We start from the raw sequence: 17,507 nt of genomic DNA on the forward strand, positions 1-17,507 counted from the left end.
CCGATGGTTTTTACCAACTTTATTGAAATTTAGCATGGAAATAGTTCCTTAGTCTTGTCAAATCTCTTTTTATTTACTTTTCATTTTTTGTAGTTTTCGTGTAACACGGCCTTGTGCTTTATTTACACATTTTCCTCTCTCCAACCCCCCCCCCTTTTGGGGTGGGTGTGTCTTCTTCTGCTCCCTGATTGTGGACTTTTGTTTCCCAACCAGGTGTATGGTTGACTAGTCAGTTTGCAATTCTGGTGTTCATAACTTAGAGATTATAGTGTATTTAATATTTTAATAAGCAGACCAAAACATTTTGACCAGCTCCCATACATGACACACATTTAGAACACAGATTCACAATCATGGCACTATTTGCACTCCAGGAGCTGTAATTAACAGTACAACGGCTCAAGATGATTATTATTGGTGATAAGTCACAAAGGGGGAGGTAGCCGTGTTCGTCTGTATCTGCAAAGCAATAAGGAGCCCTGTGGTACCTTAAAGACACAGGGTATGTCTACACTTCATTCCTCTCGAGAGAGAGAGGAATGCAAATGTAGACATCTGAAATTGCAAATGAAGCGGGATATTTAAATCCCCACTTCATTTGCAATTCGGATGTCTACATTTGCATTCCTCTCCAGAGAGAAGAATGAAGTATAGACATACCGACACTGATTTACTTGGGTATAAGCTTACATGGGTCAAACCCTCTTCTGCACCCGACAAAGTACTTTTTACTCACAAAAGTTGATGCCCAAATAAATTGGTCTTTAAGGTGCCACAGGACTCCTCATTATCATTGGTTCTATTTTGATACAAGAAGTTTAGACCCTCTGCAGAATGTCCAACAATGCGGGAAGCATATGTGATACTGGTCACCATCTGTTCTAAGTACAGTTGCTAGTGTGACAATGGGAGCTGTTGCCTGTTTTCCCAAGCCAATGGCAAAGTGTGAAGAAAGAGAAAGTCATTCCTAAATCTCCATACAGGTTGAACCGGTGCCGAACCAGAGAATTTGTCAAATCATGGGAGGACGATATGGTCTAGCAGCATTACCAATACTTCACTACTTACTGGGTTCTTAAAAGACATGTAGGGATAATTTAGAGCTAAAGAACAGCACAGAACACTGAGAACCAGGACTGATGGCTGTCAACAAACTTTATGGGGCCGTGGGAAATTTGGCCACTCCCACGATAAGTGGACGTCTGACTAAGTATAATCGTGCCGGACCACGGATGTTGCCTGATCAGAGAGTTACGGATTACTGAGGTTCAACCTCGGGTACATCTAGACAACGTCCCTTTTTTGGAAAATGGATGTAAATGAGACGTATCAAAATTGCTAATGAAGCGGGGATTTAAATATCCCGCGCTTCATTAGCATAAAAATGGCCGCTGCTTTTTTTTCGGCACAGAGCTTTGTCGGAGAAAAGCAGCAGTCTAGAGGGGGATCTTTCGATAAAGATTTTATGAGGCATAAGGGATCTATCAGAAAAGGCTTTCTTTAGTGAAAGATCCCCCTCTAGACTGCCGCTTTTCTCAGAAAAAGCAGCGGACATTTTTATGCTAATGAAGTGCAGGATATTTAAATCCCCGCTTCATTAGCAATTTCGATACATCTAATTTACATCCCTTTTCCGAAAAAGGGATGTAGTCTATCCGTACCCCTCTAGAACTAGTTCAGATGATAAGCCCAAGGTACTTAATATAGATATAACAGCAGCCATGAAGTTATCAGGCAATCGTAGAATACTAGCCTAGTTCACAGGTGGGATGAATATACTCCAAGCTAGACTTACTCTGACCTTTCCTTCAATGGCTCTTTTAATGTCTTAAAAAGGAAAGGTTCTTTTTATGTATGTACTGTAAATAACATGCTTGTTCCCATAGGGAAACAATCTCCTCTTTTTAGGGACTCTAAAATGTCTGGCAGGCTGTTCCCTAGTCTTGATTTTAATAGGGATGTTTTTATCCCCGTTCTTTGTAGCTTTTTTCTTCTCACTTGATTTGTTTTCAGCTGTGTAACTAAAAAATCACCCCATTTTCCTGTTCCCATCCTCTTACCCCCCCCTCAGCCCACACAACCAATGGTGTGTTTCAATATTCAAAAGCAGACTTAGAACAGAAGAACACAAAAGCCTCTAATGTATTCTTGCATATTTTTTCTTCCTGAAAAATGTAGCAGACGTACATTGTGAAGTGCCTCTGCAGATGTCTTTAGACCCTTGTCATCAGCACGGAGCAACAGGGCACATTCCAGTAGGTTTTCAATTTGCATTAACATTTCTTTTGCACATTGCATTGTGGTGACACCTGTGTGCCCGCCACCCAAGCGGAATCTCAGCGAGAAACAGACTTGCTGAGTGCACTTCAAAGAAAATCATCAACCGACATTAAAATAAAAAAGTCGCTTTGAGATGGCAGCATCAGAACCAATATGGGAGTGTTCTCTGGGATGCTCTTGTAGGATTTCACAGGGGTGCAAGAAATGACAATAATGCTTTCCCAGGGCCCCGCTCCCTTTAACCCTAACATAGCAGCGTATTGCAACTCCTTGCAAGAGCATGAATAGAACACATGTATTCCACTTACAGGCGATGCGGACGGAGGCCTTCCTGCTTTTAGAGGTTCCTAAATGGCTCCATGCAACGCACTGACACCAGTAATCCTCTGGGCCGTGAAAATCCTCCACTTGCTGCCGTGTCACGTTGATAAACACCTCTCGAACCTTCAAGCCTGAACAGGAAAGATATGGGAAATTAGCTGATACAGGACATCTGACTCAGGCAGAAAGCTAAGGTTAGCCAAACCTTTTCTCTTTAATTAACCAATTCCATTTTTAATCAAGGCAAAGCTTTAATTACTCTGACAATAATATATTTCTGCTAATTAAATCCAAACAGCTGAGCAGGTCAGAATGCACCAGTCAGAAAAAATTACCTACCAGGTTTGGGCTTCGTAACAATGTAATGTCTGCCTTCAAAACCTTTTCTTTTGCCCTTTGCTTTCCAAGTGCTTTTATTTATTTATTTACTTGGCTTGATTTGTTCATAAACTAAAATAAGAGTGGATCTCCATCCACAGCTCGACAGCCTACTGAAAATACTCTGACAGGCCAGTCAATTAATGCCCAATCAAATTAAACACTGGAGACAACATACGTGTGACAAGAACTGATTGACTGCCTTGCTGAATGACTGCTACTTACAGCCCACCCTACATTCGTATGGGATATATGACTCTTATAAGGCTATGTCTAAACTACAGGGTTTTTTCGAAAAAAGTAGCTTTTTTTCCCCCACAAAATGTCACCTGCGTCTAGACTGCCGCCGTGTTTTTGAAATTAAATCAAAAGACGACGGTGGTTTATTTCAACAGCAGTAAACCTCATTTTATGAGGAAGAACGCCTTTTTTTGGAAAGAGCTCTTTCAGGAAAAGGTGTTCTTGAATGCAAACAGGGCTTTTTTGAAAGAGAGCATCCAGATTGCTAAAACTAAATGTTTTAAAATAAGACTAAAGGAATCATTTCAACAATTTCTATTAAATTGCCTGTTGAAATGTAAACACGTCCTTTAAAAAAAAACTAGCTCCAATACTAAGACCACCAGCAAAACTGTTTTAATGTATAACTACACTTCATGGAAGTAGAGACTGTACACAGAAGCACACTTGCGGTTGTGCCCTCTTTCCTAAAAATGCCCTTGAAATGTGATTGCTTTTATCTTATTGTTGCTATTGACCAGAGATTGCTTTGTGTCATCTTGTCTAACATTCTCGTTCACAACAGAGTCAACCATAGTCAGTCAGTTCCATCCTTTCCACAGTTTCCAGAAAGGTATGTTAGGAGACCTCTGCTATTTCCAGCATAGCTCAAGAAAGATACATCTCACCTCAAGGGTAAAAAGATATTTTAGAGCGAGACCCAAATCAGAGAAGAGGAAATACAGGTTGGACCTCTCTAATCCGGCAACCTCTGTGGTCCAGCATGATTTTAGATAGCCAGATGTCCACCTATCATGGATTTGGCCGAGTTTCCTCAATCCCCATAAAGTTTGTTTATAGCCACCAGTCCTGGCTTTCTGTGTTCTGTGCTGTTATTTAGCTCTAATTTGCTCCTAATTATCTTCTAAGAGCTCAGTACGCAGTGGAAGTGTTGGTAATGCTGCTAGACAATATTGACCTCCTATGGTCTGACAAATTCTCTGGTTTGGCACTGGTTGGGTCCTGAGGATGCAACACTAGAGAGGTTCAACCTGTAACAATTTACACAAGAAGGTGCGCTAGGTCTCCTTCACCTAGCAATGGAATTCTATTGACTTCTTTGGGAGGTTTTCCCTTCTTACATAAGACTCCTATCCCTAGACTGATAAAGATTTGGCAGTTAGCCACATCTTTGATACCATCAAGGAAATCTGGAGGAAGTGGAGATATAATCCAAATCCAGTTTGGATACACGGTATCACAAATAATTTGAAAGATAGCTGGTCATAAAAGCATTAATTTGAAAATGAAACACATTCATTTCTGCCACTTTTTTTTCCTCTCTCCCCTCTTGTGCCATCCTGATACACTTATTTCCCCTTGGTTGGAAATGAATGGAAACTCAATCTCAAAATATTTCATGCCTGTGAAGTTTATAAAGCAGCAAGGAATTTCTAAACCTGAACTCCATAAATTGGCTTCCACTTAATCTCAGGCATCATTAACAGCTGGGTATTTCACTTCTGAAAGGCATTAGGAAGTCAGCCTGTTCCTTCAGTAAGTAGTAGAGATAAGGCCCACCAGGAATACTAGAGGGGAGGTCAAATAAACCTTAAATGTGGTAAAGCAAAACAAAATGTGTGCTCTTTCGCCAGCAGCGGTTAAAGGACACTTTACTTCCTTTCACCTACTCTATTTGCTTTGTCACTGTACTCAACGGCAGCCAAACCTGTGACCTTTTATAAAGTCATCTCATTTGTCCTATTAGACACTCAAATGCTCATTCTGAAACAAGCAGGCATACAAGTTCCTTGGTTTGTTTCATTTAAATAATGCATGCTGAGGGTATGTCTAGACAGCGGCGCGATTTCAGGATCAGAGGGGTAGCCGTGTTAGTCTGAATCTGCAAAAGCGACGAGGAGTCCTGTGGCACCTTATAGACTAACTGAAGTGTAGGAGCATAAGTTTCGTGGGCAAAGACCCACGTCAGATGCATGTAGTGGAAATTTCCAGAGGCAGGAATAAATACGTCCAGTGTCCCGAAATAGCGTTTTCCACGTCTTCACAGTATGCCCGTTATTTTGAAATGCAACCGAAAGAATGGGCTTGCTATTCTGATGTCCCAATAAACTTTGTTCCATGATGCTTAAGGGCTTTGTTGGATTATAGATCTATTAAGAAATTTGGCAGTGCCAGTTTTCAAAGTAGACTCTCTCAAAATAAACTCAAAATAAGCAGTGCAATTTGCGTAGCTCAAATTGCGTCACTTACTTGGAGCTTGCGCCACCGTGTAGATGCACCCTGAGGCTGCAGTTCTGAGCAAAGCTGTTTATAAAGGTTCCCTGTCTCTTTGGTCATAATGGAAGGGATTATGAAGCGAACACGGCCCAGGGAACTCAGCAGTGCCATGAGCTGCTTCAGAACTGTAGCAAAGCAACCGCCAGCCCCATATCGAATTGGAACAGCTCAGAGAAATGGAACTTTCTGTGCTCAGCTATGTGTGTAGGTTGACCTGTGGATTAAAGATGAGGACAGCTGCAAAAGACTCCATTAGTGGCAGCCCTGGACCAAAGCAAATTGCCAATGCAGCTTTTAGCTGGGCGAAGTGTAGGCACCCAGGAAATATTAGAGGACTTTCAGATCTGCCTAATGCTGGGCAGGATAAAGCCATCCTATATAAGAAGTGGCTTATTAGAGTTGGACTCTTCCAGAACCACCTACCTGTGTTTCATAGACCCTGTACTGCTAACATTTTACACAGAGTATAAGAACATAAGAACTGCCATACTAGGTCAGACCAAAGGTCTATCCAGCCCAGTATCCTGTCTGCCGACAGTAGCCAATATCAGGTGCCCCAGAGAAGGTGAACCGAACAGGTAATGATCAAGCGATCTCTCTCCTGCCATCCATCATCACCCTCTGACAAACAGAGGCTAGGGACACCATTCCCTACCCATATTGGCTAGTAGCCATTAATGGACTTAACCTCCATGAATTTGTCTAGCTCTCTTTTAAACCCTGCTATAGTCCTAGTCTTCACAACTTCCTCAGGCAAGGAGTTCCACAGGTTGACTGTGCGCTGTGTCTCTCCTCCTTAGTCTTCTCTTTTCCAAGCTGAAAAGTCCCAGTCTTTTTAATCTCTCCTTATATGGGACCAGTTCGAAACCCCTGATCATTTTACTTGCCCTTCTCTGGGGCTTTGCTAATGCCCAGTGCCACAATATGCTGCCCCTGTGCTGAACCCCCTCCTGCACCCTACACCCCCATTCCCAGCTCCATCCCAGAGCCCACACTCTATTCAAAAGAGATAATTATGTTGGGTCACAGGTATCAACAATTTTCTTCAATCAGGTCATGAGAAAAAAGTTTGAAAACCCCTAAGAGATACCCACAGGCAGGAAGCAAGACTTGGCTTAAGAAAAACGTGGCAAAGTTGCCCCCTCTGGTGCAGCAGGAATGTACTGCAGTTTCTCCTCACTCCAGTCCCACCCAATAGTACCAAGCAGTGGTTTTCAAAGTACGTGTCATGACCCAGGACTGGTCGTGGAATGCCAGGCACCAGGCTGCTTTGCTGTAGGGTGATCAGGTGATTAGTGGGGGATTGCTTAGCAGGTGTCCTCCCTGTCGTGGCACCCCAGGCTGCACTGCACCCCAGAAGCAGCCAGCAGTGAGTCCAGCTCCTAAGCAGGTTGTCATGGAGCTCCAGGCATTGCCCTCCCCTTCAGATCCAGCTCCACACTCCCATTGGCTGGTTTCCAGCCAATGGGAGCTGGAGTGTATGGTGGCTGCCTATGAGAGCAGCACGCAGATTGGCTTGTGCCCCTCTGCCCAGGCCTCGGACCTGCTACTGGCTGCTTCCAGCGGTCTGAGGTGCCAGGGCAGGCAGGAAGCAGCCTGAGAATCCCTGCTGTTCTTCTGACAGAGTCGTTGGAGGCAAGCCTCTGCCTGACCTAGCACTCCAATCCCGTACCCCAGCCCTGAACTCCCTCCCACCCCGGAATTGTGTTGGATAGTTGTGTGGGGTCATGAGCATCAACAACTTTCTTTAACCGGGTTGTGAGGAAAAAAAAAAAGTTTGAAAACCCCTAGCCTAAGAGATACCCGCCAAATTGTTCATAGCTAATGCCACAGGCAGAACCCCAACTCCATCCAAACAAAAGCTAGCATGTCATCAGTATGAACCGAATTGTACCTGCATGGCTGTAAAACGCACGGAACGTCCAACCCTTTAAATTATTGTGCAAATTACAACCATCATCTTTTGTTATACAGCACAGCCTTACAGAATATAAAATTATGATTGTGGTACTGATATGCTAATCAGCTCTCGGTGCTGCTGTATGGTTTAGTCGCAGATAGACGAACGCTGGCAGCAGATGAATAATTGCTCGGCATGTACGAACCATAACACAGCAGTACACAACTTCATCATTTGTCAGCTTTATTTGTTTAAATGAGAAAAATGCTGACAGCCGTTATTGCTGCAATCCTTTTATTTAACAGGCAGGAGAACTCTAGTTACTCCTTTGCAGGCCTGATCCTGTGGGGAACCCAAACGACGAAGTATTTTAAAACTAATTGGAGGTGCCTTCTGGAATGTTCAAAAAAAACCAACCAGAGAATTAAATTATGACCTTATTTTTTTTTAATTATAGAAACACATCGATGCGCCAAACAGGGCTACAATCTAAAACCAGAGCGAGGGTTTTCATTCCCCTGGTGGGCTACATCTAGACTGCTTTCTTCTGCGAAAAGAAGATTTGAAAATTTGCAGCTAATTTGCATATCTTCTTCTGATCACGTTATCAGAAGAGGTTTTGTTGAAAAGGAAAGCAGTTTAGACCTGGTTCTCTCATCTCCAGACCCACCATGTACATGGGGAGTTGTTCCTCCTTCTACTGCTTGCAAAGTGGACCATCTTTCCTTTTTGACTGGTCTGTGCATTACATAACTTTCATTTCCCTTTTATGCTTAAATTTAACTCTTTTTGTAATGTGTTCTAAGATGCCTAGGTGCATCTTAAAACCCTTCTTCCTGAGGGGAAAAAAAAAAAGGTGTGTGCTGGGTTCTTTAAAAAAAGGGGTTTGTTTTTTTTCCTGAAAGAACCGTGTCTAAACTGCATTCTTTTCCAACAAAACCTCTTCCAATAACATGACTGGAAGATATGCAAATTAGCTCCAAATTTGCTTTCGGTAGAAGAAAGCCATCTACACGTAGCCTTAGTGTCCACGTAGATCAAGCTAGCGTGAGTATAAACAGCACTGGTAGCAGCGTGCAAAACCACAGTGGACATGTGTTCGGCACGCCAGCCAGGCCTCTGCTACCACAGCTCTGCTGTTGTTCATATGTATGCTCATTCAATGAGAGTTAGCACAAGTATAAGTACATGAGGGGTGAGGAGAGGAATCCCACTTCCGGCTCATTGGGTAGACATAGCCGAGTCTGGATCTTTCTTGAGTGAGGAATTGTTTGCACAGAGTACACACCTTATCCTGTAAATGAACAAGACCTGAAGGAGTGGGTTTTGCCCATGCACGCTCATGAAACTATATACCAGGGGTGGCCAACCCATTTAACAAAGAGAACCGAAACAGAGGCGGAAAAAATGCGAAGAGCCGCACCAGAATTGTCGAGGAAAAAAAAAAAAAGGAGGCTGCCCCTTTAAGAAACAAGCTTATGCTTTTTGACCATTTCAGACTCCTGTCAACGGCCGCCATATTGGGCATCATTTTGAATCGCCGCCCCGGTGAGCACAGGGGAGTCGGGGGAGCTGTGGGTGGGTGCCATTGGGGGGGAGGGCGGCGGCACAGGAGCAGCTTCGCCAGCCACACTTCAGGGCGAAAAGAGCTGCATGCGGCTTGCGAGCTGCGGGTTGGCTACCCCATTACATACTGTGACAGGGTCAGGTCAAATGGCATTAAAAGAGTACTCGAAAGGAATTATGTGAGCCCTAGATTAAGGAGGTCTCTGTTTCCTGCGTAAACAGGTAGGGGCTGGTCTAGAACCCACAGGAACTTTCCAGAAGCAGTCTGGACAATCAGGCCAGTTGGAACACCTGGAGCCTTCCAGAGCCCAGGGAGTCAGGCTCAGCAGACCACCCTGGGCCAATCAAGAGCCAGCTGAGACTGCTTTAAAAGGGCTCTGCGTCTGTTAGTTGAGAGGCGCACGAGGAGGAAGGAAGGAACCAAAGTGCTGAGAGGGAGAGGAGCCGGGATCTGCGACTCAGGCAGAGTGTGTTGGAGGAGCAGGACAAGCTGCTCAGGTACCAGAGGAAAGGGATCATTTGGGGAAGTGGCCCAGGGAAGTAGCTGCAAGTAGAACAAACCCCATCTATTGCCTCTGCCTTGGGGCCTGGGGCCGGAACCCAGAGTAGCGGGCGGGCCTGGATTCCCTCCAATCGCCCACACACCAACTACAGGATCTGCCCCTGGATAGGGAGACCGGGGTTTCGCTCCATATTACGGACTCGCCTATGATGCGAATGGCTCAGCAGGCTGTGACCCTTGCCTCCAAAAAAAAGAAGAGGCCGCGTGGAGGGGCACAGCGAGTCTCTGAGGCTGAACACTGTCTGCCGGAAGCACGGGACCTATGTGCACAATATCTATTTTTGTGAGTCTCTAAGGTGCCACAGGGCTAGTCTCTACGGTGCCACAAGACTACTCGTTTTTAAAGACAAACGTAGGAGGAGGTAAAGGAAGTTTGACATGCTCTTCAAATCCGGAACCAAAGCAGAGAGAGAGATGGCTTGCCCAACATCGCACAAGGAACGGGTTCCCTAGGGAGGGGGTGGAATCTCCATCCCTAGAGGTTTTTAAAACCCAGCTTGACAAAGCTCTGGATGGGTTGATTGAGTTGGGGTTGGTCCTGCTTTGGACAGGGGGCTGGACTCAATGACTCCTGAGGTCTCTTCCAGCCCTGGGATTCTATGATTCTATGATTCAAGGAGGCTATAGCAGAGCTGAGACTGGATCCCACATCCATCCCAGACCAGCCCCTTAACCAAAGGCCTCCTTCCTTCATACTAGTTCTAGTGTCTTCAAATCAACAAAGACATCTTTGTCTTATTCTAAGGCTGTTATTGCTGCTTTGTAAAACCAAAGTTAGGGAAATCTTATTTAATATTCTTTGTGGTGCCAAATTAAGCCTGATGTACTAGTACTACCAGCTGTCCCTCCTACCTTTCTAGACAAGTGTAATAATGAATTGTACATAAAACCGATAAGGAACATTGGGCCTTTGTGACCACTGCCAAGTGCTTTTTGGATACACCTGGGTAGGAGTTTGCTGGGAGGAATCTACAGAGGTATATTCTTGCTTTATTAAATTTTCCCTTGTTTAGAATTTTTGAGAGGTGTTTTTCCCCCCTGCTTTTAGTCATCATCCTTTTATTGATCCTTCGCAATGTTCATACTCCCTGCCTGCAGAAAGGTGGAGAGGGAAGGATCAACTTTCATTTAATGTGTCATGCGTTTGCAAGTTCCAGAGACTCTCATTGAATGACAAGGACCCAATCTTGGCCATAATTCCAAACACACCTCTCCAAAACTGAAGCCTGCCCAGTATCCACAATGCCATTTCTTCATGCAATGCACAGCCAACCTATGGAACTCCTTTCCAGAGGACGTTGTTGAGACCAGGACTTTAACAGGGTTCTAAAAATAACTAGATAAATTCATGGAGGTTAGGTCCATCAATGGGGATTAGCCAAGATGGATAGGAATGGTGTCCCTAGCCTGTTTGTCAGAAGCTGGAAATGGGTGACAGGGGATGGATGACTTGATGTTTCCCTGTTCTGTTCATTCCCTCTGGGGCACCTGGCATTGGCCACTATCAGAAGACAGGACACTGGGCTAGATGGACCTTTGGTCTGACCTAGGATGGCCATTCTTATGTCCATGCTAGCCTACCTGTTAAAAATTAAGGACTAAGATAAATCACAGTAGCAGCCATTATCTGGTTCAGGTTTAAATATCAAGAATCAGAACAAGTGATCACATTCGTGAGCTGTCACCCACTTTCAGACATATTGTATTTTCATCACAGGCTCTGAGAAGTGAACCCTCTGTAGCATTAATTGTTGAAGACTATGGAATGCCTCAGAACCCAAGGACCACAAAAGGAGACTTTCCCCTGCTATAAAGCATCTAGAGACAGAAATACAATTCTACCTCTTGTGTATCTCATTAAAATGAGGAAAAAAAACTACCCACGTTTGAGATTAAAGGGACCTCGCAGCTCCTAATGCTTGATATGTCAGCTGTTCCAACAGTGTTTCCTGAGCTAAGAGTACATCCATCCATTCTGCAGATTAGGTGTCTGCAGTCTGGAACCCTGGTAGCAGTAATTTAAATGTGGATAATTAAAAAAGAGAGGTGCCGTATTTCTTACTAGCTTTGTTTAAAAAAATCTAATGATTAAGTGAAACAAAAATTACTTCTGTATCTTCATCCTAGCAAGAAGATTCAAGTGCACTTTTATAAAGTCATGCTGTATTTATTAGCTGGTGACAGTATGCTATAATCGGCAATGCCTTTAGACAATAATAAATAATACTGCATCAGCCAAAAAGTAGTATGGCTTCCGCTTTGAGCGGACACACCAAGAACTAAAAGTCGTACACTAATTGCATGCTTGTTTAGCACATATTGTAAACTGTATACAGATCCCTCTGGAAGTAAACAAAGAATATACCTGTGCTACCTGATTTAGCCCAAAGGAATAGAACGTGCAAGGTTGTACAGACACTGTTATTACCCAGTGTTCGTGTCCCACCTATAGATACTTTTGTAATACACATGTACCTAATATCTCACAAGTCTAGTTCCTGGAATGATTGGCATCTTCCTTTCTAACCTTTAAATTGAAGATTCCACTGGTACCACTTTCTGGTAGAGGTATAAAATATCATTTATCAGAATAAAGACGCACACCTGGAAATCCTCTCTGGGAATTATAACTGCTGGTAACAAATAGAGTGGGAGTAAAATTTTGAAAGTCAGCAGTGCTTTTGGAAAGTTTACTCCAGGTTCCAGAAATTCTCCTCCCCCCTCCCCCTCCTCCCAGATACAAGATGCAAACATATGAAAAAGGCAAAAATACCTATACACTGTTATTGTGGAACACTTACATTTTTCATTTGTCTCAAAACTTTCTGTTATAATTACAGCTTTGTGTATGCAGTCTTCACTCACATTTCATGTGTCCTATCACCGAGGTTATGCAACATCCTGACGGTGGATTTCACAATTCACTGAGTCGTTCCTTACAAAAACTATTCTGACCAGATCCATGTTGAGACAGTAACAATTTTGGTCAGCTCTAATGTTGACAGCATTCAAGCTTGCGACATTTAGGTTCTATATCCCTTTTGTAATCACCTGAGCCACTAAGTTCAAAAATCTCCATGCTGTCAGTGTGCATTTTTTAAAAATGTATGTATCTTAATCAATGTTGCTATTAGTCCAAGCCTTAGAAAACATAATTGCAATGTGGACAAGACAGATTTTCATTAACCATATAGAAGAAAAACATTTAGGAATGACATTTTGTCTATATTGATTCAGAAATGCCTTTGGAAGTAAAGGTTATGCCTATTAAATGCTTTTCAAAAAGGAAACTGTAAAGATTAAAATTCATCCTAAAGAGCATTTACAAAAAGCCTTTAGCGTGCAATCTCTTCAGAATCTGTCCCTTACACACAAATGCTTTACTCCACCAGCATTTTAGGATATGAAACTTCTTTTTAAATGCCATTTCCCCCTTCCCCTCCAAAAAATGAACGTATTGTACCAACGGAGAGAATGTTATATCTACACAGCTATTCCCAAGACATGGCGTTGCCTAGCAATCTTGGGATTTAACAGGAGGAGGAAGGTAATAAAGAAAACAGAATTGTGAAATGAGAAGAGGGTGCTGCTTTAAATTGGTTTGCAATATACGTATCAAGAGGTCTCAAAGTGAAAGAGGCTATTTGATGGCCGAGGAACATGATAAAATCTGTTGATCATTTTTCAGCCCTCTTCCATCTCTTCACTTTCTATTTCCAGATACACACTTTTACAAGATGCAATTCTACCACTTAACTTCATTAGCTGCCAAATATCCCACAAAGAGGAGGGGGGGAAGCCTTCAAGCTATTCAATTGAGTAGTACTGCCACAGCCTTCCAAGTAGGGATGAAAGAGATTAACCATGTAACCGGTTACCTGATAAGCATTAGGCTTACTGGAGGCCTATTGGGAACCAATTTCACGGCCTACCACAGCAAATGGGAGCAGCCCTGGCTGCATCGGCTGGGGGAACCCTGCTGGCATAGGGGTAGCTGGTGGAGCCCTCGCCGGACTCAGTGAAAGGTGGCCCAGAGATGGGATAGGGTGACTCAGCTGTGCCCCCAACCCACTGGAAATATGGCCGTGGGGCAGGACGGCCCAGTGGTGCCTCGCCTGTCCGTTTTCCAGCTGTGGCACAGAGCAGCCCCGGCCTGGTGACATTCCGACCCCAGCTGTGGCCTAGCAGTGGTCCAGCCCTGCCCACGTGGGAACAGCCCAAAGGACTCCAGCCCCAGCTACAGATGGGTGGTGTGCTGGCCACAGCTGCATCTGGGGGCAGTTGCATGCTATCCCAGCCCTGGCCATGTGCGGGTGGCCGGGGGCAACTCCAGCCATGCAAGCCAGGCAGGTGGGCCTCCAGCCCTGGCCTCCCTGGTCACAACCGCTGATGGTCCAACTCGGCCAGGCTGGTTGGCAGATACTGTTGACAAAGCTTCTGTCGACAAACAGCGTCTAGACTTCATCCAGTTCTGTCGACAAAGCAAGCCGCTTTGTCGACATAACAGTGTGGACGCAAAGGACAGTGTAGATGCAATAATGCCTTCTATCGACAGAACTCTGTCGATAAAAGGCGTTATTCCTTGTAGAATGAGGTTTACATACGTCGACAAAACTGCTGAGTTATGTCGACATAACTCAAAGGCAGTGTGGATGCAGGTATCCACTTTTGTCGACAAAACCCTGTAGTCTAAACACAGCCCCAAATTTTCAGGTGCCCTACACAACTGCATATTCTGCGTATAGGTAAGGACAACGTAGGCTGGACACATTCTTCTGGCAGCTTATCCAGCTGCATTCATCCTCACCAATACCACCCCATGCAGGCCTAGGAGCCTTGCAGCCTGCCCCAGTATTTGCCCCTCCACGCACAACCACCTCGTCGGCAGGCCTGTTTCCTACACTCTCTCCATTCACTGCTTTCCCTTTCTGTCTTTTAAGAGCCATTGTCCTCAACTTCCCGAAACAGACGTCCTTTATTCTTCCCTTCTAAAGCTCACCCTCTCTCTAGACCTTATCTCTCTCCCCTGCCTCCTGTATTTTGCCAATAAGCCATGCATTCCCAGATATGTCCACGTGAGCACAACTGCCCAATTCTCACCTGTGCTTTCATCCATGCTTTCCTCGGAGACGTGCTCATTTTGGTGGACCCATTCACCATTGCACTTGAAGAAAATCTGCATCGCCGGCATGGCTTTGCATCGCAAGGCGATAGGGTTACTCTTAATGATGTAAGCGTCATCTGGTTCCTGCATAAAATGCGGCAGTGTTCCAGGCGCGGATGGGAGAGATTCGGGGAGGGCTTCACTGTTGTCGTTTCCTGACAGGAGAGAAGAAAGGAAATTTTTACCCGTTGGAACTGAGTGGAGGGAACAATGACTTACACGTCACTCCCGTCATTCAGTAAGAACGTTTCTGCAGGTCTGCGGCTACCCACTTTATACCCACAGGTATCTACATCTGGGCAGGGCTCTATGCTTCGGGTCTGGATTCAGTTCATACTGTCTTTGGTACCATTTCTGCCATGCCGTTTCGCTGGCTAAATAATACCCAGATAATAATAGAGAATACGAAAGTTCCAGGTGTGTTATTGTACTGAATTGCAATTGGAACGCCAAAGGGGCGGGCATTGGGCAGACCACTAGGAAAAAAAGAATTTGCCCAAAGAATTTGCCATCTAAAAATAGCACAAGCAGACTTAGGAAGCATCATTCCTCCCAACTTCACAGCTGAGGAACCAAAGCACAGAAAAATTGAGTTGCTCAAGGTCAAACAGGAAGTCTGTGGAAGTCCTGGCAATTTAACCCTGGTTTCCTGGGACTCAGCCTAGTCTCTTATCCAGAAGAACACTGTTCTCCTTTTCAAAGGATGCATTGAATTTCCTTTAGACCATTGTTGCAGATTTCACAGGGATCAGCATGTTAACCATACAGAAGTCTATTGATATGGGCCGTGCTATTTTAGCATCTTGGCAGTGGAATAAACAAACAGACACCTCTACCAGGGTGTGAAGAAATTTCAACACATTTTGAATGGGGATGCCATTTCTTGTCCTTTGAAAGGTAGCTAAGGAAGGGAAAGATCTCACCTAGCAGCTTTCTTATAGCTAGAACCTACAAGACACTGAATTTGTTCAGTGAAGTACCAAGTGCCCTCTGCTCTGGTTATAGTCAGTAGAACTTGCAGGGTCTCAGCTCCTTGTAGGACCAAGCTGTTTACCCTCTGTGGTCCCACACTTAGTCCTGGTCTACACTGGAAGGGAAGGTCGACCTAAGATACACAACTCAAGATACATTAATTGTGTAGCTAAAGTCGACGTATCTTAAACCCCCATCCACATAGTGAGAGGTCAATGGGAGCACATGCTCCGTCAGCTTCCCTTGCCGCTCACAATGAGCACCCATGACAACAGAGGTGCCCTCTGAGTTTGATTTAGCACGTCTTCACTAGACCTGCTAAATCGAACCCTGGAAGATCAACTGCGGCAGTATTGGTCTTCCCCGTAATGTAGACATGCCCTTAGTCAAGCAGATGCTCAAGATAGTCAAGGGCAAGAAAGAAGTATTGCAGTGCAAGCCTGTTATTTGTTACTACTCTTTTAACGGAGGCAAAACCTGGTCCCGTTAGAATCAATGGTAAAACTCCCATTGATGTCAGCAGGAGGGGGATTTGGTCCCTGCATATTTACTTCAATGGCTAGGCAGCTTTGTGAGGAAACACTGAGAATGCAACAACAACCAACAATATCACTAGGGACTGATTTATGAAGGGAGATTAAAAAGGAATGAATATGTACAGCATTGCCAATTGATAACAGAAGACAGAGTCCATAGGCAGATAAAGAGAACACACTGTGAAAGAGCAAGGAATAGCTGACGGCAGTGTATGTGATTTAACTAAGAATAATGAGATCAAATTAGATGAAAGGTAAATGACAATGAAATAGGATGACAATTTTTTTTTAAAAGTCAGATCTATGATATTATTGAACAGTGAGAACACAGTGGTTAGTTTTAATAATACATATATCTTTTCATTTTTCATCTCTATGTGTGTGTGCTTATATAAACATCATTTTTCATCCGTGTGCTCATGCATGCACACAACACATGGACAATAAATGTTATTTAATAGCTCTGAATTGTTATTATTTTGTGTAAGCCCATAACTACACGTTGATGATTTTAAAGGCATACGTATATTATATGTTAATAGTATATAGTGTTTTATAATTATGAATATAGCAATACTTTACATTTAAACATTAATAAAATATGACTTTATATAAATGTAAGTAAAACTATTTTATATACATACACACATACCAAGATGTCTTTATATTCCAGATGTAGTGTAAAGACATCTTCAACAAGGGGAAAAATGGTTTTTGGAAGAGCTGAGAAGATCTTTGAAATGTTTTAAATTATATTCCCAATGCACTTCATAAAATAGCTCATAATTTTTAGCTTTTTATTTCTGACCATTTTTGGTCAATTTCCTCAATGTTAGTCTTCAATAAAACACCATGTCCCTGCAGATTTTATTGAAGCCAAGTAGTACTGGAAGAAATAACAAAAAAAACGCTAAGATTTGATATGGGCATCAAACTTTGATCCAGGTCATGAATGCATTACAAAGCAGCATACGCTTGCTTACCCCCAAATAAGCTTGTAGACAATGAATCGACGGGGAAAATAGTGAACAATTTGTTAACTTTTCACATGTAGACTTAGTCAAATAATTAGCACACACACTATACTTTAGTAGGTTACAATGACCTTTCTTAATTCTGATTAGTTAACATTTGTGTATGCAGAGATTTTGTGCATAGCAAGCTGGGGAATGCATCTATAGAACACTAGCCTGCCACCTGCTAATTTGTTGTCGTGAACCTGATGTTGTTCATTAAAAGCCCCATAATGCACTCTGGCCTATCACTGAAAGCGAAACACCAGTAAGAGAGAGCACAGGGGAGCCAACAGAC

General features: G+C 43.6%; 1 protein-coding gene across 1 annotated transcript in view; it reads right to left on the bottom strand.

The window, feature by feature from the left end:
* The window catches only part of UNC5D (unc-5 netrin receptor D), a 364,515-nt gene that overhangs the window by 160,641 nt on the left and 186,367 nt on the right, over positions 1-17,507 (bottom strand). The window contains exons 5-6 of the mRNA XM_089773737.1: positions 14,625-14,843; positions 2,589-2,732 (exon numbers count right to left, since the gene is read on the bottom strand). Of these exons, the coding sequence (XP_089629863.1) occupies positions 2,589-2,732; positions 14,625-14,843 (363 nt within the window). The remainder of the gene's footprint in view (positions 1-2,588; positions 2,733-14,624; positions 14,844-17,507) is intronic.

The sequence above is a fragment of the Pelodiscus sinensis genome, chromosome 28 (genome assembly GCF_052426305.1).
Source record: "Pelodiscus sinensis isolate ZL-2025 chromosome 28, ASM5242630v1, whole genome shotgun sequence".
Taxonomy (NCBI): Eukaryota; Metazoa; Chordata; order Testudines; family Trionychidae; genus Pelodiscus; species Pelodiscus sinensis.